We start from the raw sequence: 27,445 nt of genomic DNA on the forward strand, positions 1-27,445 counted from the left end.
GAGAGACATCTTCTATTATCTGCTGATTGTAAGTCAGAAGATAATGTCATCACACAGGATCCTCCAGGAGGAAATCCAAATACACAAAATATACATCACAGACCTTCCTGTCCGGAGACATCAATGGATCCCTCTGATCAGGGGGAATCTTCTCATCAATCACATACTATGATTGTAAATATCCATGTAAGATCTCACACTGCAGATCGATCAACAGATCCTTCTAATGCCGAGGAATCTTCCTCACCCCATGATGGAGATCACCGAGGTGACAATCTATTCTCATGTTCAGAGTGCGGGAAATGTTTCAATCAGAAAGGAAATCTTTTGCGACATCAGAAATATCACACAGGTGACCTTCCCTATACATGTTCAGAGTGCGGGAAATCTTTCCTTAAGAAAAATCGTCTTGTTAGACATCAGAGAAATCACACTGGTGAGCGCCCCTATTCATGTTCAGAGTGCGGGAAATCTTTTACTCATAAAGAAGGCCTTGTTAGCCATCAGAAAATTCACACGGGTGAACGTCCTTATTCATGTTCAGAGTGCGGGAAATCTTTCACTCGGAAAGGAGGCCTTGTTCTACATCAGAAAATTCACACAGGTGAGCGTCCTTATTCATGTTCAGAGTGCGGGAAATCTTTTAGTCAAAAAAAAGGCCTTGTTAAACATCACAGAATTCACACGGGTGAGCATCCATATTCATGTTCAGAGTGCGGGAAATCTTTCAAAAACAAGAGAGGTCTTTCTAAACATCACAAAATTCACACCGTTGAGCGTACCTATTCATGTTCAGAGTGCGGGAAATCTTTTACTCATAAAAAACGCCTTGTTAGACATCAGAAAATTCACACGGGTGAGCGTCCTTATTCATGTTCAGAGTGTGGGAAATCTTTCACTCAGAAAGGAGGCCTTGTTCTACATCAGACATTACACACAGGTGAGCGTCCTTATTCATGTTCAGAGTGCGGGAAGTCTTTCACTCAGAAAGGAAGCCTTGTTCTACATCAGAAAATTCACATAGGTGAGCGTCCTTATTCATGTTCAGAGTGCGGGAAGTCTTTCACTCGTAAAGGAGACCTTGTTCTACATCAGAAAATTCACACAGGGGAGCGTCCTTACTCATGTTCAGAGTGCGGGAAAGCTTTTCTTAAAAAAACTGCTCTTCTTGATCATCAGCGAATTCACACGGGTGCGCGTCCTTATTTGTGTTCAGAGTGCGGGAAATCTTTCACTGATAAAGGAACCCTTGTTATACACCAGAGAATTCACACGGGTGAGCGTCCTTTTTCTTGTTCAGAGTGCGGGAAATCTTTCACTCAGAAAGGAGCCCTTGTTAGACATCAGAGAATTCACACGGGTAAACTTCCTTTTATATAAGTGCGGGACATTTTTCACTCATAAAGGACACCTGCAACACCAGAGAATTCACATGGTTAACCTTCCATATTTATGTTCAGAGTGTGGGCAATCTTTAGGAAAAATAATCTTGTTAAACAACACAAAATTCAGTGTAGTGTGGATGGTGGGAGGAGATCTGTCAGAGAATGTAGTGTGGATGGTGGAGGAGATCTGTCGGAGAATGTAGTGTGGATGGTGAGAGAACTGTCGGAGAATGTAGTGTGGATGGAGGGAGGAGAGCTGTCGGAGAATGTAGTGTGGATGGTGGAGGAGAGCTGTCGGAGAATGTAGTGTGGATGGTGGAGGAGAGCTGTCAAAGAATGTAGTGTAGATGGTGGAGGAGAGCTGTCGGAGAATGTAGTGTGGATGGTGGAGGAGAGCTGTCGGAGAATGTAGTGTGGATGGAGGGAGGAGAGCTGTCGGAGAATGTAGTGTGGATGGTGGAGGAGAGCTGTTGGAGAATGTAGTATAGATGGTGGAGGAGAGCTGTCGGAGAATGTAGTGTGGATGGTGGAGGAGAGCTGTCAGAGAATGTAGTGTGGATAGTGGGGGGAGAGCTGTCGGAGAATGTAGTGTGGATGGTGGGAGCTGTCGGAGAATGTAGTGTGGATGGTGGAGGAGATCTGTCGGAGAATGTAGTGTGGATGGTGGGAGGAGAGATGTCGGAGAATGTAGTGTGGATGGTGGAGGAGAACTGCCGGAGAATGTAGTGTGGATGGTGGGAGCTGTCGGAGAATGTAGTGTGGATGGTGGAGGAGATCTGTTGGAGAATGTAGTGTGGATGGTGGAGGAGAATGTAGTGTGGATGGTGAAGGAGAGCTGTCGGAGAGAGAATGTAGTGTGGATGGTGGGGGGAGAGCTGTCAGAGAATGTAGTGTGGATAGTGGGGGGAGAGCTGTCGGAGAATGTAGTGTGGATGGTGGAGGAGAACTGTCGGAGAATGTAGTGTGGATGGTGGGAGCTGTCGGAGAATGTAGTGTGGATGGTGGAGGAGATCTGTCGGAGAATGTAGTGTGGATGGTGGGAGGAGAGATGTCGGAGAATGTAGTGTGGATGGTGGAGGAGAACTGCCGGAGAATGTAGTGTGGATGGTGGGAGCTGTCGGAGAATGTAGTGTGGATGGTGGAGGAGATCTGTTGGAGAATGTAGTGTGGATGGTGGAGGAGAATGTAGTGTGGATGGTGAAGGAGAGCTGTCGGAGAGAGAATGTAGTGTGGATGGTGGGGGGAGAGCTGTCGGAGAATGTAGTGTGGATGATGGGAGGAGAGCTGTCGGAGAATGTAGTGTGGATGGTGGGAGGAGAGCTGTCGGAGAATGTAGTGTGGATGGTGGAGGAGAGCTGTCGGAGAATGTAGTGTGGATGGTGGAGGAGAGCTGTCGGAGAATGTAGTGTGGATGGTGGAGGAGAGCTGTCGGAGAATGTAGTGTGGATGGTGGAGGAGAGCTGTCGGAGAATGTAGTGTGGATGGTGGAGGAGAGCTGTCGGAGAATGTAGTGTGGATGGTGGAGGAGAGCTGTCAGAGAATGTAGTGTGGATGGTGGAGGAGAGCTGTTAGAGAATGTAGTGTGGAGGGTATTTACATCCAAATCCAAGTCGATTTGGATGTAAATACCCTCAAATTAAAGCTGAAAGTCTGCAGTTAAAGCACATCTTGTTCTTTTCATTTCAAATCCATTGTGGTGTTGTATAGAGCCAAAAAGATTAGAATTGTGTCGATGTCCCAATATTTATGGACCTCACTGTATAATGTAAATGAGTCTAGTCTGGCTTGCCACATTGTTGTTTGTTCTAATTAACCCTGCAATTGTATGAAGGAGTTCTGTGTTTATACTTATAATCTACTGTGTGAAGCTGGGTGACAACAAGTCTGACCTGTAGTGAAATCCTGATTAATCATAACAATGCCCAGGAGGGCACGGAGTCACATCGGCTGCTTTAAGGGATTAGTTAATTAGCTCATGTTAATTCTGTTTCTGGTTACAGTTGTATTGTTATGCCCCGTACACACGGTCGGACTTTGTTCGGACATTCCGACAACAAAATCCTAGGATTTTTTCCGACGGATGTTGGCTCAAACTTGTCTTGCATACACACGGTCACACAAAGTTGTCGGAAAATCCGATAGTTTTAAACGCGGTGACCTAAAACATGTGAGTCGGGACTATAAACGGGGCAGTGGCCAATAGCTTTCATCTCTTTATTTATTCTGAGCATGCGTGGCACTTTGTCCGTCGGATTTGTGTACACACGATCGGAATTTCCGACAACGGATTTTGTTGTCGGAAAATTTTATCTCCTGCTCTCCAACTTTTGTGTGTCGGAAAATCCGATGGAAAATGTCCGATGGAGCCCACACACAGTCGGAATTTCCGACAACACGCTCCGATCGGACATTTTCCATCGGAGAATCCGACCGTGTGTACGGGGCATTAGAGTAATATGAGAAGGAGGGGGGAACCTCCTCTTTAACTGTATATAAAGACTTGTATTTTGGTTCTAATAAAAGAGTCTATGTTTAGCAACTAAACAAGTATTGTCTTGTTTTGTGCTTGTGAGCGCTTGGAATATCTGATATCTATATTCAGACTGGGAGGAAATGGTATATGACAAAAGCACTGAAGCGGAGTGTAGGGACGTTTCGTTACACTCTCCTTGCCCGGACTGTCAGTTTAGGTGGACAGCCATGTCTTGGTAGGTTTGCAGTTGTGCCATACTCTTGCCATTTTTGGACGATGGATTGAACAGTGCTCCGTGAGATGTTTAAAGCTTTGTGATATTGTTTTATAAACTAACCCTGCTTTAACCTTCTCCACAACTTTATCCCTGACCTGTCTGGTGTGTTCCTTAGCCTTCATGATGCTGTTTGTTCACTAAAGTTCTCTAACAAACTTCTGGGGGCTTCATGGAACAGCTGTATTTATACTGAGATTAGATTACACACAGGTGGACTCTATTTACTAATTAGGTGACTTCTGAAGGCAGTTGGTTCCACTCGATTTTAGTTAAATCCCAATAAAATACATTTACATTTTGGTTGTAACATGACAAAATGTGGAAAATTTCAAGGGGTATGAATACTTTTTCAAGCACTGTACACATATGTGGTATGATTTTATTTTCTATTTGGGCCAGATTTCCTTTGAGAATAAAAAAAAAAAGGCAGGAGATATCCATTGCCATTTACCACCAAATGAAAGCTCCTGAAAAAAACAAGGTATAATCCACCTGGATGAACAAAAGTTACTAACACATGTCAAAGTCAAAAAATTGGGCTTAGGCATTTAGATTTGTTTCATCCTTAGGTGTGAAGGGGTTAAAGAACAAAACAAATGTTAATGTTGTCAACTATATGCAAATTGCCAAAAAGTGGCATAGGAAGTCACTTGTGATCTTTTTTTTAGTACCACACTGTATTCTGTACAAATGCAAAAAATGACTTTGCAGTGTTCCAGAAACAACAGCTAAACAATAGCGCAGTGGCTGGAGAATATGGAAGCAAATCGATTTGGGCCTTGATCAGCAATCTAAGTGGGAGAGATTATTACATTTTTGTCCTCGAAATTACAAGAGCGTGTCTTTTTAGAGGCCGCAGTCATTAATATTGTATAGACTTCCTTTCCTTTATGAAAGCATTTCTACTCCCCTGGGATGTAGAAGTCTATATGCCATGGCATATAGACTTTTTTTTCCCCCCTTTTCTTTCCATTTCGCATTTATTAACCTTCAATATCATCCCAATTGCATAAAGGTGTTAAACTATGATTATTCTGTTTATATTCCTTTTGGATCTCTCTGTAATTCTTGATCATTCTTTAGCCCCTGCGGTGACCTGTATGCTTGCTTCTGATTTCTTATGTTGTGTTATAAAACAATTAAATACATTGAAACAAAGTATTTCTACTTGGTAACCATAAGGCATATGTTATTCTGGGGGGAAAAAAAGACCAGATACATCCTAAATATAGAGCAATTTATCCAACTCTCCATCCAGAGCCTCTGGTTTATAGACCAGATACATCCTAAATATAGAGCCATTTAAAGTTTACGATGCTTAGTTATGAATGGTCAAAGTCAGTGATCACTGACTGTGCATTCGGAAAAGGAAGGAGCCGGTAAATTACAGATTTACTGCCTCCTTCATCCATTCTCCATACTGAAAGATCCGGGACATGGGGGGACGGGAGGAGGACATGGAGAGCCGGGGAGGACGCAGGGGGACCTGGAGGACTAAACGGATCAGTGCCCAGAGGAGGACACGGAGAGCCGGGGAGGACGCAGGGGGACACGGAGGACAAAATGGATCGGGACCCAGAGGACAAGGGGAGCACAGAGGAGGATCCAGGGAGCACACAGGAGGAGCAAAGAGGGGGACAGCCTGGGGGGGTGATTGGTGCGGCAGTGGGGGCAGTTACAAGCACCAATCTCCCTGACAGCCGCGGGAGGGATAGAAACAGAAGCAGCTGTCAGAAAAGCTATACAGGGAGTGTTGGTGCTTCTAACTCCCTAGTATCGGTCAGTGGCAGAACTACCAGAGTCGCAGCAGTCGCACTTGCGACTGGGCCCTGGCATTCCGCCACTGTCGGGGCCCCAGCGGGGTTGCTAATCACATGGCTCTGAGCAGAGAGCGTGTATCTTTTATACAGCTCACAGCCTTAATTGACAGTACTCCCTCTCTCCTCTCTTGCACGATCTGCTCCATTTTCAACCACCCCCTCTCTGTCCTGTGTGAGCTTGTTAGCTTCACACTTGACTTCCCGCAGAGTACACACAGGAGAGGGGGGGGGGTCGGAGAAGGAGCAGATCGTGCAAGAGAGGAGAGAGGGAGAACTGTCAATAACCGATAAGCACTTATGGGAGGCACTAATGGGCACTGATAGGTGGGATTGATAGACACTGATAGGCAGCACTGATGGGCACTGAAAGGGCGGCATTGATGGGCACTGAGAGGCAGCATGGAAGAGTTGTGATAGGCAGCACTGATGAGTTGTGATAGGCAGCACTGATGAGTTGTGATAGGCAGCACTGATGAGTTGTGATAGGCAGCACTGATGAGTTGTGATAGGCAGCACTGATGGGTTGTGATAGACAGCACTGATGGGCACTGGTAGGCGGCATGGATGGATACTGATAGGCGGCATTGATGGCACTGATAGGTGGCACTGATAGGCAGAATTGATGGGCACTGAAATGCAGGATTGATAAGTGGCATTGATGAGCACTGATAGGTGGCATTGATGAGCACTGATAGATGGCATTGATAGGCAGAATTGTTGGGCACTGTTAGGCAGCATTGATGAGCACTGATACGCATCAATGCCACCTGTACATACTGCCCCCATCATACCCTCCGCACTCCTCTCCTGCACATACTGCCCCATCATACCCTCCGCACTCCTCTCCTGCACATACTGCCCCATCATACCCTCTGCACTCCTCTCCTGTACATACTGCCCCCATCATACCCTCGGCACTCCTCTCCTGTGCATACTGCCCCCATCATACCCTCGGCACTCCTCTCCTGTACATACCGCCTCCATCATAACCTCCGCACTCCTCTCCTGTACATACCGCCCCCATCATACCCTCTGCACTCCTCTCCTGCACATACTGCCCCCATCATACCCTCCGCACTCCTCTCCTGTAATACCGCCCCATCATACCCTCCGCACTCTTCTCCTGCACATACTGCCCTCATCATACCCTCCGCACTCCTCTCCTGCACATACTGCCCCCATCATACCCTCCGCACTCCTCTCCTGCACATACTGCCCCCATTATACCCTCCACACTCCTCTCCTGTACATACCACCCCATTATACCTTCCACACTCCTCTCCTGCACACACCACCCCCCATCATACCCCCCACACTCCTCTTCTGCACATACTGCCCCCATCATACCCTCCGCACTCCTCTCCTGTACATATTGCCCCTATCATACCCTCTGCACTCCTCTCCTGTACATACTACCCCTATCATACCATCCGCATACCTCTCCTGTACATACTGCCCCATCATACCCTCCCTACTCCTCTCCTGTACATACTACCCCTATCATACCATCCGCATTCCTCTCCTGTACATACTGCCCCCATCATACCCTCTGCACTCCTCTCCTGTACATACCCCCCCCCCATCATACCCTCCACACTCCTCTCCTGTACATACCACCCCCATCATACCCTCCGCGCTCCTCTCCTGTACATACTGCCCCCATCATACCCTCCGAACTCCTCTCCTGTACATACTGCCCCCCATCAAACCCTCCAGAAATGTTATTTAATCACAAAACGATATGTATAGTATATAGTGTATACTACATAAAAAAATGCTCTTCATTGCATTGTACAGAGGTAATGAATTTAATGTACTACAAAAAAATATATATTTGCCGTGCGCTGCTAATGTGTTCAGGTTTGGCTTGAAGAAAAGGTGGCAACCCTAAAATCGGGACTGTTGGCAAGTATGATATAATAGAGTCTGAGCCTACTTGTGTATACAGCACACATGTATTCCACTCACAGAATACTCCTTCATTACAGAGGAACAAATGAGAGTCTTACAGACACATAGACACACAATGCAAGGGAGGAAAAAATATGTAAAGGAAAAACACAGCAATTCAGCTGAACATACTTAATTTTTCTGTGATTTGATCTGCAGTTTTTTTAAGATGGTCACCGGATCTGGTGATTCATATTTTTTAACCATTGCAGTGTTATTTTATAATATTCACATAGTAAATATAGACGGGACTCCCCCTTTAACCACTTCAATACCAGGCACTTAGACACCTTCCCGCCCAGCCCAATTTTCACCTTTCAGCGCTGTTGCAATTTGAATGACAATTGCGCGGTCATGCTACACTGTACCCAAACAATTTTTTTATCATTTTGTTCCCACAAATAGAGCTTTCTTTTGGTGGTATTTGATCACCTCTGCGTTTTTTATTTTTTGCGCAACAAATAAAAAAAGACCGAAAATTTCGAAAAAAACAAGTTTTTCTTTGTTTCTGTTACATTTTTTTGTAAATAAGTACGCTTTCTCCTTCAATAATGGGCACTGATATAGCTGCACTGATGGGCACTGATACGGCGGCACTGATGGGCACCGATGAGGTGGCACTGATGAGGTGGCACTGATGATGAGCACTGATAGGCGGCACTGATAGGTGGCACTGATGGGCACTGATAGGTGGCACTGGTATACGGCACTGATGGGCATTCATAGGTGGCACCGATGGGCACACATAGGCGGCACTGATGGGCACTCGTAGGTGGCATTGATTGGTATATATGGGTGGCACTGATGGGTACTTATGTGTGGCACTGATGGGCACTGATAGGTGGGCACAGATGGGCACAGATGGGCACTGACAGGTGGCACCAATGGGCAATGACAGGTGGCACAGATGGGCAATGACAGGTGGCACTGATATAGCATTGCTGGGCAGATCTGGGCATTGGCATAATAGATTGTTGGCATAATAGTGCCAATCAGTGCCCATTTGTGGGCACTGATTGGCACAGATTGGGCACATGTGGATGGCCATGGGGTACATACCTGGCCATCCACGTTGCCCCTTTCCTGGTGGTCCTAGTGGCATCCCTGGTAGTCCAGTGGGGTGATCTGCGCGGGGGCTGCGCCCCTGCCAGGAGAGCCGCCGATCGGCTCTCCTCTACTTGCGTCTGTCAGACGCGAGTGAGGAAGAGCCGATCAACGGCTCTTCCTATTGACAGCGTGATCAGCCATGATTGGACACGGCTGATCACATGGTAAAGAGCCTCCGCCGGAGGCTTTTTACCAAGATCAGTGTAGCGGTGTGTCAGACTGACACACCGCTCCACCGATCGCCGCGATGCGCGCCCCCGGGGGCGCGCTGCGGCATGTTATCCTGCTGGACGTCATATGACGCCCAGTCAGGATAACAGAACCACTTCCCGGACGTCAATCCGCTATAGGGCGGGCGGGAAGTGGTTAATGACATTACTCTGAAGGTGGAGATCTTTTCGAATTATGAGTGGGACAGGAAGTGTGTGATTTGTTTGTACAGACACAGGAAGTGATACCACAACTAGGGAGGAAGTGACGTCAGGTGCAGATAGGAAGTGATAGACAGACAGGAAGTGAGGTATCTTATGTACAGGAAGTGATGTAGGGATTTAAACAGGAAGTTCCGGGTGAAAGGTGAGCCAGGAGGAAGTAGAGAGAAGACGTTGGAAGAGGCAGCAGAGGAGGTAATAAGTTATTAATTTATATTTACACCCAGTAACCCCCCCCCGTCATGTCCGTCCTCTTCCTCCATAGTCACTGTGATGTCTTTTATCTCCAGCAAATGATGATATACACATATATAGAGTATATTATAATCAATACAGTAACTGTACTATCTGCTTCCATGTTCTACAGTAAGGATGAGCTCCGGCGCGTTCGCACAGCCCACATGCAGAGCCCGCCAGGAGGTCGGCACTGTGCTGCGCTAATCACAGGCAGTGAGACATTTCCCGATGTGCGGCTGCAGAGATCGGGAAATGTCTCACTGCCTGTGATTAGCGCAGCGCCGACTTTCTGGCGGGCTCGGCACGTGGGCTGTTCGAACACGCCGGAGCTCATCCTTATTCTACAGCGCCACACAAACTGTTGGTGCTTTATAAAACATGTATAATAATAATAATATAGAAACATTACTTATATACTGTATAGTGTCTTCATAAATAGAACATTATTAATAACATTAACCACTTGACCTCCGGAAGATATGCCCCCCTTACTGACCAGGCCATTTTCTGTGATACAGCGCTGCATTACTTTAACTGACAATTGCGCAGACGTGTGACGCTATACCCAAACAAAATTTATTTATTTACTTTTTTGCCCCACAAATAGAGCTTTCTTTTGGTGGCATTTGATCACCTCTGCTGGTTTTATTTTATTTATTTTATAAAAACAAAAAAGAGCGACAATTTTGAAAACAATATTTTTTTACTTTCTGTTATAAAACATATCCACCAAAAAATTTTTAAAAAATTTAATTTCTTCATAAATTTAGGCAAATATGTATTTTGCTACATATTTTTGGTAAAATAAAAATATCAATATGCCTGAATTATAGATTGGTTTGCGCAAAAGTTACAGCGTCTACAAACTATGGGATTTTTTTTTTTTTTTTTTTTTACTAGTAATGGCGGCGATCAGCGACTTATAGTGGGACTGTGATATTGCCAGGAAACTGCCACTTTTGACACTTTTTGGGGACCAATGACACTAAGGCCCCTTTCACACTGGGGCGGTTTGCAGGCGTTATTGTGCTAAAAATACCGCCTGCAAACCGCCCCTAAACAGCCTCCGCTGTTTGTTCAGTGTGAAAGCCCGAGGGCTTTCACATTGAAGCGGTGCGCTGGCAGGACGGTAAAAAAAAGTCCTGCGAGCCGCATCTTTGGAGCGCCGCTCCTGCCCATTGAAATCAATGGGACAGCGCGGCTATACCGTGGCAATATCGCGGCTATAGCCGTGCTGTACGAGCGGTTTTAACCCTTTTTCGCCCGCCAGTGGGGGTTAAAACCGCACCGCTAGCGGCCAAATACAGCCGCAAAAACGACGGTAAAACAGCGCTAAAAACATCGTTGTTTTACCGCCGACGCCCCCACCGCCCCAGTGTGAAAGGGGCCTAATACAGTGATAGTGCAGTATTTTTTAGCAATGATCACCGTATTAATAACACTAGAGAATACAGTGGCAGTCTTTGCAACTTTTTATCTCGCACAGTATTTGCGCAGTTTCGGGCTTTAAAAAAAATAAAGCGGTAAAGTTAGTCCAATTTTTTTTTTGCATAATGTGAAAGATGATGTTACGCCGAGTAAATAGATAACATGTCAATCTTCAAAATTGCACATGCTCGTGGAATGGCGCCAAACTTCGGTACTAAAATATCCCCATAGGCGACGTTTAAAATTTTTTTACTGGTTACATGTTTTGAGTTACAGAGGAGGGCTAGAATTATTTTACCACTACTGACCCACGTCAATTTTGAGAAAGCTGCAGTCCATTTGGATTAATTATACACATCTTTGGCGCTGTTAAAACTTTTTTGCACAACCTCTATTAACTATCCTGGTTAAAAAAAATAAATGTGTATACTTGCCTACTTCCTGCCCATTCTGGTCAGTCCAGTAACGTGATTCGAGTTCCATGTTTCATCCAGCAGAAGCTTCAGGGGAGAGGAGGGACCACTGATAGTGGCTTCACCATGGAAGCCTATAGGTGATGTAATGGTTCCTGGCTTTCACAGCCATATGTGGGTACTTTTTCCCAAGGCGTCTTTCAGGACAGCACCTGAGAGATAGCGACTCCACCCACCGGAAACAGGAAACACCTTCTTCCTCCAAACTTTAAAGGGAGGCGCCTCCCTACCATACCTCAGTTTTTGTGTTTCCTCCGGCCCGGAGGGAACATCTTTTTGAAGGGGAGTCAAGGTCTCTCAGATGCTCCTGGGAGACAGGGCTTCCTTTCTTTTTTTCCTCCTTTAGGAGACCCGCTGTCCTCCCGGCCTACCCAAGCCTTTGCAGCGGTAGCAATCGGGCTCCTCTTCCCCTCCTGGTGCTCGGTGAGAGCCGTAGACCCAGTGATCTGCGCGGTCGTAGGAGCGGCGGTGCGCGTGCGCCGCCGCCATGTTTTTTGGCCGGCAGGCGCGGCGGAAGTGACAAGGCGGGTCACTGGGTCAGCAGAAGCGTCATTTCCGGCGTGGATGCAAGGGGGGAGGAGGGAGGACAGGAACTGGCGCCTACTTCCGCTTCCGGTCCGGTGCAGATGCACTATGGGAGTCCGGAAGCGGCATATGAAACCACAAGTGAGGAGCTGCATACCAGAGATGGAGGACTCAGTGTCTGCAGCGGTGGGGACAGGCACAGGCGCCAGTAAAGCTCAGGTAGGAGCAGAAGTTTAAGTCTGCCTTTCTTCCTTTTCCTGGGTTTGGTCTATTTTCTTTTTTCTTACCCCCTAGTGGCAAGGGGCCTGTCTGGGCACTAGAGGCTGACTGGTTTCTTCTTAGTGCACCTGTGGGTGATTCTTGTGTAGCTGAGACCGGGTCTCACTAAAAGGTCCCCTTGTTTTTTTGCTTTTTTTGTCTTTTCTCTCACAGGCTAAAAGCTCTGACCCAAAAAAGAGATGTCCTTCTTGCAGGGCCAAAATGGGAGAAAATTGGAAAAAAGTTTTATGCAGTACATACATCGCTTCTTTAGTTAAGGAGGAATCAGCTTCAGTTTGTGATGATCTGGTTGCCTCTGTAAAGAAGGAACTATACGCCACGATTCAGACTTTTCGTGACTCTTTAGTTAATCCAGCTGCTAGTCAGCCATCCACTTCTGAGGCTTCCCAGGGTTCTACTTCTTTCCCCATGGTAGAAGCTTTACCTGAAGGCCCCTCTATCAGGGAAGAGCAGTCCCCTACTCCTTCCGTTAAAGATTCGGAGGAGGAGGGTGAGGAAGCGGAGGTGGCTCCTTCCAAATTTAAGCTTTCCCTAGAGGAGGTAGACGGACTCCTTAAGGCTATCCATGTTACACTTGGCTTAAGTGAGGAAAAGAAGGAGTTATCTCTTCATGACCGCATGTATGCAGGGTTAAATGAGCCTAAGGGGCGAACATTTCCGGTTCATTCGGTCATTTCTGACGCCATTACTAAAGAATGGCAAGATCCAGAGAAAAAGCCCTTTTTTTCCAGAGCCCACAAAAGGCGCTTTCCTTTTGAGGAGGACCCTTCTGCGTTGTGGAATAAGGTGCCCAGGTTGGATGCAGCCTTTTCACAGGTCTCAAGATCCACAGACCTGTCTTTTGAAGACATGGGTGTTCTAAGGGATCCAATGGACAAATGCATGGATCTTTTGCTCAAGAGATCATGGCAATCAATCATGAGCAATTTAAAACCAGCAATGGCCACAACCTGTGTAGCCAGGAATCTGGAATACTGGGTGAACCAACTTAGATCTCATATAGTGGCAGATTCCCCCAAGCAGGAGATCTTAGATTCCTTTCCTACCCTGATTTCTGCGGTTGCTTATATTGCTGATGCTTCGGCTGAAGCTATCAAAATGTCAGCTAGGTCTGCAGCTTTAGCAAATGCTGCGAGAAGAGCTTTATGGCTAAAAACCTGGCCAGGTGATATAGCTTCAAAGAGTAAACTTTGTGGTATTCCCTTTTCAGGTGACCTTCTTTTTGGCCCTGATCTAGATAATATCCTAGACAGAACTGCCGATAAGAAGAAGTCCTTTCCGGTCATAAAGAAAAAGCAGACCCCAAAACGTCTTTTTCGACCTCAAAAAACTCAACAGCAACAGCAGGAAAATAAGTTTCAGGGCAGGAGAAAAAATTGGTCCGCGCAAAAGGCGAAGGGCAAAGGCGGAATTCTCTTCCGTCCTCCTTCACAGGCCGAAAACTAACAATGACTCATCTCTGCGGGTCGGCGGAAGATTACGAGAGTTTCTTCCGCAGTGGTCAGTGATAACTACAAATCAGTTTATTCTGACCACTCTCTCGCAGGGTTATACTCTCGAGTTTTCCAGAAGCCCCCCAAGAAGGTTTCTGGTAACAAATGCTCCTCGAGATCCAATAAGGGCCCTGGCCATGAAATCCTCTCTGGAGGAACTGATGCAGCAGGGTGTAGTAATCCCAGTGCCACCAGAGGAATGGCACGAGGGCTTCTATTCACATGTCTTCCTGGTAAAAAAACCAACAGGAAGATTTCGTTTAATTCTAAATTTAAAGCCACTAAACAGAGCCATCAAATACAGAAAGTTTAAGATGGACTCAATTTTCACCACCAGAAATCTTCTGACTCCAGGTTGTTTCATGGCGTCAGTGCATCTAAAGGATGCATACCTGCATATTCCAATCTCATCCCAGTCCCAGAGGTTTCTCAGGTTGGCGGTAAAGTTGGAAGGCAGAATTCAGCATCTGCAATTCAGAGCCCTACCCTTCGGGCTATCATCCGCACCCCGAATTTTTACCAAAGTAATGGCAGAGGCCCTAGCTCCGCTGCGTCTTCAGGGAATCGCAGTAATTCCTTACTTAGACGATCTGCTATTTTTCGCCCCCTCAAGAGAGGAATTGAGGAGCAATTTAAGCAGAGCATGCAGCCATCTGGAGTCTCTAGGTTGGATCCTAAATCTCCAAAAATCTTCCCTGGAACCATCTCAGGAGATTCGGTTTCTAGGGTATATAATAAATTCGGTAAGCCAAAACATTTTTCTTCCTTCAGAGAAGAAAGGAAAAATCCAGGATACAGTGTCTTTTTTGCAGACCAGCCAGCAGCTGACGGTAAGATTGGTCATGTCAGCCCTGGGTGTTCTGACTTCGTCAATGCCAGCTGTTCAGTGGGCAAGACTACACTTCAGACATCTGCAGGTTTTTCTTCTGAGATCTTGGGATCACAATTTGGAATCCCTAGACTCAGAGGTAAGAGTTCCAACCCAAGTGAAGAGGTCACTATGGTGGTGGAAAAGGCAGGATATCCTATTGGAGGGGTTAGTCTGGGCCTTTCCAATCGAAAAAAGGCTGACAACCGATGCCAGTTCCTGGGGTTGGGGAGCCCACCTAGAAAAGGGTTTCACTCAGGGAAACTGGTCCAGGAAAGAGGCGACCAAGTCCTCAAACTGGAGAGAGCTCAAGGCGATCGACTTGGCTCTGAAGTTATTTGCTCAGGGGCTTCGGGCCCAGCATGTTCAAATACTAACAGAAAGGTCCTGCAAGCTGTTGTCCCGCCCTAAGGGGGTAAGTCTCTGTTATCCTCTCAGGTGCTGTCCTGAAAGACGCCTTGGGAAAAACCAAGTTAGACTTACCGGTAACTTGTTGTGTTTCCTACAGATGGATCCAGTAATGGGAACCCACCAGAGAGATGTCCTCCTCCTCTGTATTCCCGGGATTCCACACAGGAAGATCGCACCATCCCTCACCTTCATCAGGTAGGTGGGACTGAGCAACTAGGACTCAAATACGTTGTGGAATTCTACACTTTGAGATAGTTCTTCTATATCATCTCGATTCCTTTTACAAATCCATTCTATCATGTGTGGGGTTTAGGGTGAAGAACTGAAAGACATCAAAGTTGAGGTTAAAGTAGAAAAAGAAGAGATGTTTGAGGATCAGCAGTCTATGGAGGAAGGTGACACACAAGAGAGATGTCCCCGTCCTCTGTATTCCCGGGATTCCACACAGGAAGGTCAAAGCATCCCTCACCACCATCATCAGGTAGGTGGGACTGAGCAACTAGAACATAAATCTAAGCTATGAGAGGACATGTTCCATTTTACACATATATTCTACTATCTTTGGGGTTTAGGATGAGAAACTGAAAGACATTAAAGCTGAGATTAAAAGGGAAGAAGAAGAGATGTCGATAAGTGGAGCTCAGCAGTCAATGGAGGAGGGAGGTCCTCTGTATTCCTGGGATTCCACACAGGAAGATCACACCATCCCTCACCATCATCAGGTAGATAGGACCGAGCAATTGGAACTCATATGTATTCTAAGCTATGGGATGATATTTTTCTATATAATCTCTTGCTCCATTTTATAAATGTATTTTATCATCTTTGGGGTTTAGGGCAAGAGATGTCCCCTTCCTCTGTATTCCCAGGATTCCATACAGGAGGATCACACCATCCCTTACCAGGATCAGGTAGGTGGGGCTGGACATGTAGACCTAAATATGCATTCTAAGCTATGAGAGGACATTATTTTTTTATAGATTCTTGTTTTAATGCTTACTTCTACATCTTTGGTTTCTAGCTCATTCTCTTTTTTTCTTTTTAATCAATATACGTTCCTTTTTTCTGTGGCTGTTAAGTCCAGTCACATTTCATTGTGGGTCCTCTTCCTCCTTGTGTTCTTACAATGGGGGTTCATACTGAATGACATGGTGCTGTTCTTTGCTACTGTAAGTCCAGGCTGATGTGATGATGTCCCACTAGGGACTGGGTCCCAGGCTTCCTGGGCTCACAGGAAATGGGCAGTAGACCTTATTTTTCTCTACTTCAGATCAGTAATACCTGCTGGTCTTGTCCCTCCCCCAGTCTGTGACTGGACAGTGACAGGAGAAACAGCAGACTGATGAGCTCATCTCTCTGTCACTCTGCTCCCTCCTGCTATCAGTTCTTGTTAAAATTGCAGCACAGCTGATTGGTCACTTGTTCTGTTTCCCCCTCTCCCAGTCTGAGCTCTTATGTTCAGGGAGTACAAGAGCCTGATACCAAGTTATGTTTAGGTACTTACACCGCTTACATTTATTTAAAAAAAAAATACTAGATTAGGACCTAACCATAACCCCCCTCCTTCCCCCAAGGATACCTAACAGCCCCCCCATAAAAGTAATAGGGGGGGCCGACCATCCAACCATACCCCTCCATGAGGTAAACCAAGGGTTATGGTGCAGACCCCCTCCTCCCCTATACTAATGCCCAGGGGAGGGGAGGAGGGGAAAAAAAACATAGCCCTATAGGTAACAGCCATGGGGCCTGTGCCCCTACTTACCTGGACTTGGCTGGCACCTGTGGCTCCTGCTCCCGCCACTGCCACTGACTCCATTTCGCGCAGCGAACATTGCGGCCATCGCGACTTTTTAAAAAGAAACTCCCAGTCTCTTCGCCGCTGCGAAGACCGGACGTGTACACCAGCCAGCCAACTCCTGCATTCTGCAGGCTGGAAGCCATGCACCCGACCGGAAGTCCCGTCCCTTCCGGAAATGAGATCACCCGCCATCGGAATCCGGAACGAACGAAGGCCCAGGAAGGATACGCCACTCCACGCTCCACGTTCTGACAGACCGCCCCCTGGCCGGCACCCAAGCTCTTGCCGAGCAGGGAGCAAAAGAATACCCCCCCCCGCCTATCTGGGAGGATGCTGGGATGGCCCAAAGACCCCAGGGTCTAAGAAAAGGAAAAAGAAACAAAAAAAACTCCCATGCACAGGACCTCTGCCTGAATAGAGTGCAGCACATCCGTAGTTCCTCGCATCGCTTCCACCATGGCGGAGGAAACTCTACAACCGAGGACATGGTGGAAGTGTCCTGCCTTTAAAAGACATTGATCGCAGTGTTTCCTAGGAAAGTGGGTGGAGCTGCGCTCTCTCCAGGTGCTGTCCTGAAAGAGGTTTTGAGAAAAACTTTTATTGATGTATTAGGTAATGGAAAGCTGCTGTCATTTTTATTTCAGTTGACTTTAATAGATTTTTTTATTATTTAGGGTGAAGAGCGGTTTAATATAAAAGCTGAGGTTAAAGAAGAAGAAGTAGAGACATATGTGGGGGGTGATCAGCTGTCCACGGAGGAGGTCGGGATGATTATGAAAAGTGAAGAGGAAAAAATATCTCCACCTATCCACAGAAGTAAGTATAGGCACTATGGAAGAAGCGGGTCACAGTCTCATTTTACTTCTCAAACGCCTGCTTTTAATGCCAGTGGGAACTTAGCCTAACACATGTTGGCCACACATTTTATCCCTTGATCATCCTAGATGTTTACCCCTGTCCCAGCCAGCATCATTAGTACAGTGACAGTGCATATTGTTAGCACTGATCACTGTATTGGTGTCACTAGTTCCCAAAAATGTCAAAAGTGTCAGGTATCCGATTTTGTCCGTCACAATATCGCAGTCACGCTATAAGCCGACATTACTAGTAAAAAATAAAAAATGAATTAAAATTTCATAAATATATCACATAGTTTGTAGACGCTATAACGTTTGCGCAAACCACACCACATGAAAGCTCCATCTCCATTCCTCAATATAAGGCCATGTTCCCAACAAATGAGGAGGAGATACTGTACACCATATGAAAGGTCCACCTCCATTCCTCAATATAATGTCATGTTCCTAACAAATGAGGTGGAGATACTGTACACCATATGAAAGGTCCATCTCCATTCCTCAATATAATGTCATGTTCCCAACATATGAGGAGGAGATACTGTACACCATATGAAAGGTCCATCTCCATTCCTCAATATAATTTCATGTTTCCAGAAAATGCTATGACATCTCCATTACTCCCCATAGCCGTTATTAATGCAAAAATACATTTTACCCATTGTGTCTTAGTTGTTTTGGGTGTTTAATATCCTTTAACCAGAAATAAGTCACGAGCAGTCAGTAGAGGATCAGCAAAGCTGGGGGATACTACTGAACATGGGATCTGCTGAACGAGGGTACTAATAAGCTGGGAATCCTGTGAGTGGGGGTACTACTGAGCCAGGGTTCTACTGGGCCCCTTTAAAACAAATAGAAAATCAACACACAAAGGGCATTTGCCAAGCTTCATTAAAACTTCAAAAATCAGAACCCATCACCACCGTGACTTTTGTGTAACCGACATTTTTAGAAAAAAAAATCATACTGGAGTCCATATATGATCTGCAAACTCTTTATAATTTAACAGCCAAATACAGACAATTCTATGTAGTAAAAAAAAAAACACTAACGCGTCTTGGTTAAGGAAGCCTTTTTTTTTTTATAGAAGGCCTTTACTGAACTAATTATTTTACATTTTTTTATTAAATAAATTGCAAAATTTCATACAAAAGCCCATAATCTGGATCAACTAGATCCCATATATCAAAACATTAACAGATGTTGAGAAAGACAATCCTTTCCAATATTTTGTAGATCAATATAATTATGTCTTACCACCTATTCAGGAAAGGCATTTGTACTTGGATAACCATTACTTCACTTGGGCAAGAATCTACCCCAAAGCACGACAAACTAAACTCTAAAAAGAAAGAAAAAAAGAGTAAGAAGCGACAGAAGAAGAGAAAGAAGAAAAAAAAAAAAAGAAGGACATTTTTTTGCAAATAAGTCTATCCATTTCTCCAACAGTCCATCTGAGGAACCGCCTCCCTAAATCAGATCCGCGTCATAGAATAAAAACTAATTATAAAAAAGACTATTTATAATAAAGATCCCAGATCACCAGAGCCCAAAAAATCAATCCAGGGAGACCATACAGCCATATACTTAGGATAGCATTCGTGTATATTCATGCATAATCCACAGAGGGGAGGACAAGGGGACAGGTGTTATTTGTTACTCAATAGTTACCCACTGTTTTGATTTACCGTTATAAAACCAATCCACTATTCTGGTCAATACAGATGCTATATGGTACACTTACATATGCGGTAGACCCGTTCCCCCCCCCCCCCCCCCTGTTTCCCGCTTTACTAAGATGTCCTAGCGGAGCCTATCTGTGGAGTTCGGCCAGAGGTACCTTACTAAGCTAGACTGTAATGAACGGAAGAACGCCCTCGGAAGTGCTATAGGTAACGTTTGATATACAGTAAATATAAAAAACGAGGTAGAATATCCATCTTGTATATCGCCATTCTCCCTAACTCTCTTTTCAGGAGGGTTTCCTCCTAGCCCCAAGTTGAAATTGACTAATCAAGGTTAGAGATGAGCCGAACACCCCCTTGTTCGGTTTGCAGCAGAACATGCGAACAGGCAAAAAATTTGTTTGAACACGCGAACACCGTTAAAGTCTATGGGACATGAACATGAATAATCTAAAGTTCTAATTTTAAAGGCTTATATGCAAGTTATTTTCATAAAAAGTGTTTGGGGACCTGGGTCCTGCCCCAGGGGACATGGATCAATGCAAAAAAAAGTTTTAAAAAAATGGCTGTGTTTTCGGGAGCAGTGATTTTAATAATTCTTAAAGTGAAACAATAAAAGTGTAATATTCTTTTAAATTTCGTAGCTGGGGGGTGTCTATAGTATGCCTGTAAAGGGGCGCATGTTTCCCGTTTTTAGAACAGTCTGACAGCAAAATGACATTTCTAAAGGAAAAAAAGTCATTTAAAAGTACTTGCGGCTATTAATGAATTGTCGGTCCCGGCAATACACACAAAAGTTCATTGAAAAAAAACGGCATGGGTTTCCCCCACAGTCCATTACCAGGCCCTTTGGGTCTGGTATAAATATAAGGGGAACCCCGAACCAAAATTTTTTTAAAAAATTGCGTGGGGGTCCCCCCAAATTCTATACCAGGCCCTTCAGGTCTGGTAAGGATATTAAGGAGAACCCCGCACCAAAATTTTTTTTAAAAATGGCGTCCCCCTCAAAATCCATACCAGACTGTGGGGGGAATCCCATGCCGGTTTTTTCATTGACTTTTATGTGTATTGCCGGGACCGACAATTCATTAATAGCCACGAGTACTTTTAAATGACCCTTATCCTTGCCGAAGGAGTGGTATATAAAGCCATTATTTTTTGTATAAATTCCACCGGGAGACCTACTTGTTTCAGAGATGCTACCATAAACCTCCAATCCAAGCGATCAAAGGCCCTCTCCGCATCTAATGAAAGAAGGCTGTGAGATCGGCATTTCCACTTATTTCACTGATGGGGAGGAGGAGCTAAAACTCCAGTTATTTCTCATCTACTGAGATTTATTATATTTTTTTTACTTCTTTCCAACAGGTGGATGTGATGTCAGGAATTCCTCGGAGAGACATCTTCTATTATCTGCTGATTGTAAGTCAGAAGATAATGTCATCACACAGGATCCTCCAGGAGGAAATCCAAATACACAAAATATACATCACAGACCTTCCTGTCCGGAGACATCAATGGATCCCTCTGATCAGGGGGAATCTTCTCATCAATCACATACTATGATTGTAAATATCCATGTAAGATCTCACACTGCAGATCGATCAACAGATCCTTCTAATCCCGAGGAATCTTCCTCACCCCATGAAGGAGATCACCAAGGTGACAATCTATTCTCATGTTCAGAGTGCGGGAAATGTTTCACTCAGAAAGGAAATCTTTTGCAACATCAGAAATATCACACAGGTGACCTTCCCTATACATGTTCAGAGTGCGGGAAATCTTTCCTTAAGAAAAATCGTCTTGTTAGACATCAGAGAAATCACACCGGTGAGCGCCCCTATTCATGTTCAGAGTGCGAGAAAACATTCAAAGACCAAGGAGATCTTTCTAAACATCACAAAATTCACACCGGTGAGCGTCCCTATTCATGTTCAGAGTGCGGGAAATCTTTTACTCATAAAGAAGGCCTTGTTAGACATCAGAAAATTCACACGGGTGAACGTCCTTATTCATGTTCAGAGTGCGGGAAATCTTTCACTCGGAAAGGAGGCCTTGTTCTACATCAGAAAATTCACACAGGTGAGCGTCCTTATTCATGTTCAGAGTGCGGGAAATCTTTTAGTCAAAAAAAATGCCTTGTTAAACATCAGAGAATTCACACGGGTGAGCATCCATATTCATGTTCAGAGTGCGGGAAATCTTTCAAAGACAAGAGAGATCTTTCTAAACATCACAAAATTCACACCGTTGAGTGTCCCTATTCATGTTCAGAGTGCGGGAAATCTTTTACTCATAAAAAAGGCCTTGTTAGACATCAGAAAATTCACACAGGTGAGCGTCCTTATTCATGTTCAGAGTGTGGGAAATCTTTCACTCAGAAAGGAGGCCTTGTTCTACATCAGACATTTCACACAGGTGAGCGTCCTTATTCATGTTCAGAGTGCGGGAAGTCTTTCACTCAGAAAGGAAGCCTTGTTCTACATCAGAAAATTCACATAGGTGAGCGTCCTTATTCATGTTCAGAGTGCGGGAAGTCTTTCACTCGTAAAGGAGACCTTGTTCTACATCAGAAAATTCACACAGGGGAGCGTCCTTACTCATGTTCAGAGTGCGGGAAATCTTTTCTTAAAAAATCTGCTCTTCTTGATCATCAGCGAATTCACACGGGTGAGCGTCCTTATTTGTGTTCAGAGTGCGGGAAATATTTCACTGATAAAGGAACCCTTGTTATACACCAGAGAATTCACACGGGTGAGCGTCCTTTTTCTTGTTCAGAGTGCGGGAAATCTTTCACTCAGAAAGGAGCCCTTGTTAGACATCAGAGAATTCACACGGGTGAACTTCCTTTTATATAAGTGCGGGACATTTTTCACTCATAAAGGACACCTGCAACACCAGAGAATTCACATGGTTAACCTTCCATATTTATGTTCAGAGTGTGGGCAATCTTTCTTTAGGAAAAATAAGCTTGTTAAACAACACAAAATTCAGTGTAGTGTGGCTGGTGGGAGGAGATCTGTCAGAGAATGTAGTGTGGATGGTGGGGGGAGAGCTGTCGGAGAATGTAGTGTGGATGGTGGAGGAGGGCTGTCAGAGAATGTAATGTGGATGGTGGAGGAGATCTGTCGGAGAATGTAGTGTGGATGGTGGGAGGAGAGCTGTCGGAGAATGTAGTGTGGATGGTGGAGGAGAGCTGTCGGAGAATGTAGTGTGGATGGTGGAGGAGATCTGTCGGAGAATGTAGTGTGGATGGTGGAGGAGATCTGTCGGAGAATGTAGTGTGGATGGTGGAGGAAAGCTGTCGGAGAATGTAGTGTGGATGGTGGGGGGAGAGCTGTCGGAGAATGTAGTGTGGATGGTGGAGGAGAGCTGTCGGAGAATGTAGTGTGGATGGTGGAGGAGAGCTGTCGGAGAATGTAGTGTGGATGGTGGGGGGAGAGCTGTCGGAGAATGTAGTGTGGATGGTGGAGGAGAGCTGTCGGAGAATGTAGTGTGGATGGTGGGGGGAGAGCTGTCGGAGAATGTAGTGTGGATGGTGGAGGAGAGCTGTCGGAGAATGTAGTGTGGATAGCGGGGGGAGAGCTGTCGGAGAATGTAGTGTGGATAGCGGGGGGAGAGCTGTCGGAGAATGTAGTGTGGATGGTGGAGGAGAGCTGTCAGAGAATGTAGTGTGGATGGTGGAGGAGAACTGTTGGAGAATGTAGTGTGGATGGTGGGAGCTGTCGGAGAATGTAGTGTGGATGGTGGAGGAGATCTGTCGGAGAATGTAGTGTGGCTGGTGGGAGGAGATCTGTCAGAGAATGTAGTGTGGATGGTGGGGGGAGAGCTGTCGGAGAATGTAGTGTGGATGGTGGAGGAGGGCTGTCAGAGAATGTAATGTGGATGGTGGAGGAGATCTGTCGGAGAATGTAGTGTGGATGGTGGGAGGAGAGCTGTCGGAGAATGTAGTGTGGATGGTGGAGGAGAGCTGTCGGAGAATGTAGTGTGGATGGTGGAGGAGATCTGTCGGAGAATGTAGTGTGGATGGTGGAGGAGATCTGTCGGAGAATGTAGTGTGGATGGTGGAGGAGAGCTGTCGGAGAATGTAGTGTGGATGGTGGGGGGAGAGCTGTCGGAGAATGTAGTGTGGATGGTGGAGGAGAGCTGTCGGAGAATGTAGTGTGGATGGTGGGGGGAGAGCTGTCGGAGAATGTAGTGTGGATGGTGGAGGAGAGCTGTCGGAGAATGTAGTGTGGATGGTGGGGGGAGAGCTGTCGGAGAATGTAGTGTGGATGGTGGAGGAGAGCTGTCGGAGAATGTAGTGTGGATGGTGGGGGGAGAGCTGTCGGAGAATGTAGTGTGGATGGTGGAGGAGAGCTGTCGGAGAATGTAGTGTGGATAGCGGGGGGAGAGCTGTCGGAGAATGTAGTGTGGATAGCGGGGGGAGAGCTGTCGGAGAATGTAGTGTGGATGGTGGAGGAGAGCTGTCAGAGAATGTAGTGTGGATGGTGGAGGAGAACTGTTGGAGAATGTAGTGTGGATGGTGGGAGCTGTCGGAGAATGTAGTGTGGATGGTGGAGGAGATCTGTCGGAGAATGTAGTGTGGATGGTGGGAGGAGAGCTGTCGGAGAATGTAGTGTGGATGGTGGGGGAGAATGTAGTGTGGATGGTGGAGGAGAGCTGTCGGAGAATGTAGTGTGGATGGTGGAGGAGAGCTGTCGGAGAATGTAGTGTGGATGGTGAAGGAGAGCTGTCGGAGAGAGAATGTAGTGTGGATGGTGGAGGAGAGCTGTCGGAGAATGTAGTGTGGATGGTGGAGGAGAGCTGTTGGAGAATGTAGTGTGGATGGTGGAGGAGATCTGTCGGAGAATGTAGTGTGGATGGTGGAGGAGAGCTGCCGGAGAATGTAGTGTGGATGGTGGAGGACAGCTGTCGGAGAATGTAGTGTGGATGGTGGAGGAGATCTGTCGGAGAATGTAGTGTGGATGGTGGAGGAGATCTGTCGGAGAATGTAGTGTGGATGGTGGAGGAGAGCTGTCGGAGAATGTAGTGTGGATGGTGGGAGGAGAGCTGTCGGAGATTGTAGTGTGGATGGTGGAGGAGAGCTGCCGGAGAATGTAGTGTGGATGGTGGAGGACAGCTGTCGGAGAATGTAGTGTGGATGGTGGAGGAGATCTGTCGGAGAATGTAGTGTGGATGGTGGAGGAGAGCTGTCGGAGAATGTAGTGTGGATGGTGGAGGAGAGCTGTCGGAGAATGTAGTGTGGATGGTGGAGGAGAGCTGCCGGAGAATGTAGTGTGGATGGTGGAGGAGAGCTGCCGGAGAATGTAGTGTGGATGGTGGAGGACAGCTGTCGGAAAATGTAGTGTGGATGGTGGAGGAGATCTGTCGGAGAATGTAGTGTGGATGGTGGAGGAGAGCTGTCGGAGAATGTAGTGTGGATGGTGGAGGAGAGCTGTCGGAGATTGTAGTGTGGATGGTGGAAGAGAGCTGTCAGAGAATGTAGTGTGGATGGTGGGAGAAGATCTGTCGGAGAATGTAGTGTGGATGGTGGGAGGAGATCTGTCGGAGAATGTAGGTGGGAGGAGATCTGTCGGAGAATGTAGTGTAGATGGTGGAGGAAAGCTGTTGGAGAATGTAGTGTGGATGGTGGAGGAGAGCTGTCAGAGAATGTAGTGTGGATGGTGGAGAAGAGCTGTCAGAGAATGTAGTGTGGATGGTGGAGAGCTGTCGGAGAATGTAGTGTGGGTTTTGGGAGGAGATCTGTCGGAGAATGTAGTGTGGATGGTGGAGGAGAGCTGTCGGAGATTGTAGTGTGGATGGTGGAAGAGAGCTGTCAGAGAATGTAGTGTGGATGGTGGGAGAAGATCTGTCGGAGAATGTAGTGTGGATGGTGGGAGGAGATCTGTCGGAGAATGTAGGTGGGAGGAGATCTGTCGGAGAATGTAGTGTAGATGGTGGAGGAGAGCTGTCGGAGAATGCAGTGTGGATGGTGGAGGAGAGCTGTCGGGGAATGTAGTGTGGATGGTGGAGGAAAGCTGTCGGAGAATGTAGTGTGGATGGTGGAGGAGAGCTGTCGGAGAATGTAGTGTGGATGGTAGAGGAGAGATGTCGGAGAATGTAGTGTGGATGGTGGAGGAAAGCTGTCAGAGAATGTAGTGTGGATGGTGGAGGAGAGATGTCGGAGAATGTAGTGTGGATGGTGGAGGAAAGCTGTCAGAGAATGTAGTGTGGATGGTGGAGGAGAGCTGTCTGAGAATGTAGTGTGGATGGTGGAGGAGATCTGTCGGAGAATGTAGTGTGGATGGTGGAGGAGAGCTGTCGGAGAATGTAGTGTGGATGGTGGAGGAGAGCTGTCGGAGATTGTAGTGTGGATGGTGGAGGAGAGCTGTCAGAGAATGTAGTGTGGATGGTGGGAGGAGATCTGTCAAAGAATGTAGTGTGGATGGTGGGAGGAGATCTGTCGGAGAATGTAGTGTAGATGGTGGAGGAGAGCTGTCGGAGAATGTAGTGTGGATGGTGGAGGAGAGCTGTCAGAGAATGTAGTGTGGATGGTGGAGAAGAGCTGTCGGAGAATGTAGTGTGGATGGTGGAGAGCTGTCGGAGAATGTAGTGTGGGTTTTGGGAGGAGATCTGTCGGAGAATGTAGTGTAGATGGTGGAGGAGAGCTGTCGGAGAATGCAGTGTGGATGGTGGAGGAGAGCTGTCGGGGAATGTAGTGTGGATGGTGGAGGAAAGCTGTCGGAGAATGTAGTGTGGATGGTGGAGGAGAGCTGTCGGAGAATGTAGTGTGGATGGTAGAGGAGAGATGTTGGAGAATGTAGTGTGGATGGTGGAGGAAAGCTGTCAGAGAATGTAGTGTGGATGGTGGAGGAGAGCTGTCGGAGAATGTAGTGTGGATGGTGGAGGAGATGTAGGAGAATGTAGTGTGGATGGTGGGGGAGAGCTGTCGGAGAATGTATTGTGGATGGTGGGAGGAGAGCTGTCGGAGATTGTAGTGTGGATGGTGGAGGAGAACTGTCAGAGAATGTAGTGTGGATGGTGGGAGGAGATCTGTCGGAGGATGTAGTGTAGATGGTGGAGGAGAGCTGTCGGAGAATGTAGTGTGGATGGTGGAGGAGAGCTGTCGGAGAATGTAGTGTGGATGGTAGAGGAGAGATGTCGGAGAATGTAGTGTGGATGGTGGAGGAAAGCTGTCGGAGAATGTAGTGTGGATGGTGGAGGAAAGCTGTCGGAGAATGTAGTGTGGATGGTGGAGGAGAGCTGTCGGATGAATTCAGTGTGGATGGTGGAGGAGAGCTGTCGGGGAATGTAGTGTGGATGGTGGAGGAGAGCTGTCGGAGAATGTAGTGTGGATGGTGGAGGAGAGATGTCGGAGAATGTAGTGTGGATGGTGGAGGAGAGCTGTCAGGGAATGTAGTGTGGATGGTGGAGGAGAGCTGTCAGGGAATGTAGTGTGGATGGTGGAGGAGATCTGTCGGAGAATGTAGTGTGGATGGTGGAGGAGAGCTGTCGGAGAATGTAGTGTGGATGGTGGAGGAGAGCTGTTAGAGAATGTAGTGTGGAGGGTATTTACATCCAAATCCAAGTCGATTTGGATGTAATTACCCTCAAATTAAAGCTGAAAGTCTGACAGTTAAAGCACATCTTGTTCTTTTCATTTCAAATCCATTGTGGTGTTGTATAGAGCCAAAAAGATTAGAATTGTGTCGATGTCCCAATATTTATGGACCTCACTGTATAATGTAAATGAGTCTAGTCTGGCTTGCCACATTGTTGTTTGTTCTAATTAACCCTGCAATTGTATGAAGGAGTTCTGTGTTTATACTTATAATCTACTGTGTGAAGCTCGGTGACAACAAGTCTGACCTGTAGTGAAATCCTGATTAATCATAACAATGCCCAGGAGGGCACGGAGTCACATCGGCTGCTTTAAGGGATTAGTTAATTAGCTCATGTTAATCCT

General features: G+C 46.3%; 2 protein-coding genes across 2 annotated transcripts in view; both read left to right on the forward strand.

The window, feature by feature from the left end:
• LOC141105036 (uncharacterized) lies at nt 1-1,583 on the forward strand. The gene has a single exon (XM_073594830.1). The coding sequence runs from the start codon at nt 124-126 to the stop codon at nt 1,378-1,380; it is 1,257 nt and encodes a 418-aa protein (XP_073450931.1). The 5' UTR covers nt 1-123; the 3' UTR covers nt 1,381-1,583.
• Nucleotides 1,584-9,470: 7,887 nt separating this feature from the next.
• LOC141106870 (uncharacterized) overlaps nt 9,471-27,445 on the forward strand; it is a 109,103-nt gene continuing 91,128 nt past the window's right edge. Inside the window, 7 exon segments of the mRNA XM_073597798.1 lie at nt 9,471-9,638; nt 15,255-15,352; nt 15,471-15,638; nt 15,730-15,879; nt 15,994-16,068; nt 17,630-17,771; nt 20,866-22,352. Of these exon segments, the coding sequence (XP_073453899.1) occupies nt 15,522-15,638; nt 15,730-15,879; nt 15,994-16,068; nt 17,630-17,771; nt 20,866-22,352 (1,971 nt within the window). The 5' untranslated portion in view covers nt 9,471-9,638; nt 15,255-15,352; nt 15,471-15,521.

The sequence above is a fragment of the Aquarana catesbeiana genome, linkage group LG08 (genome assembly GCF_042186555.1).
Source record: "Aquarana catesbeiana isolate 2022-GZ linkage group LG08, ASM4218655v1, whole genome shotgun sequence".
NCBI classification, from domain to species: Eukaryota; Metazoa; Chordata; class Amphibia; order Anura; family Ranidae; genus Aquarana; species Aquarana catesbeiana.

Bases quoted from the DNA above. Each gene is read 5' to 3' on its own strand.
- LOC141105036 (XM_073594830.1), top strand. From the start codon at position 124: ATGGATCCCTCTGATCAGGGGGAATCTTCTCATCAATCACATACTATG.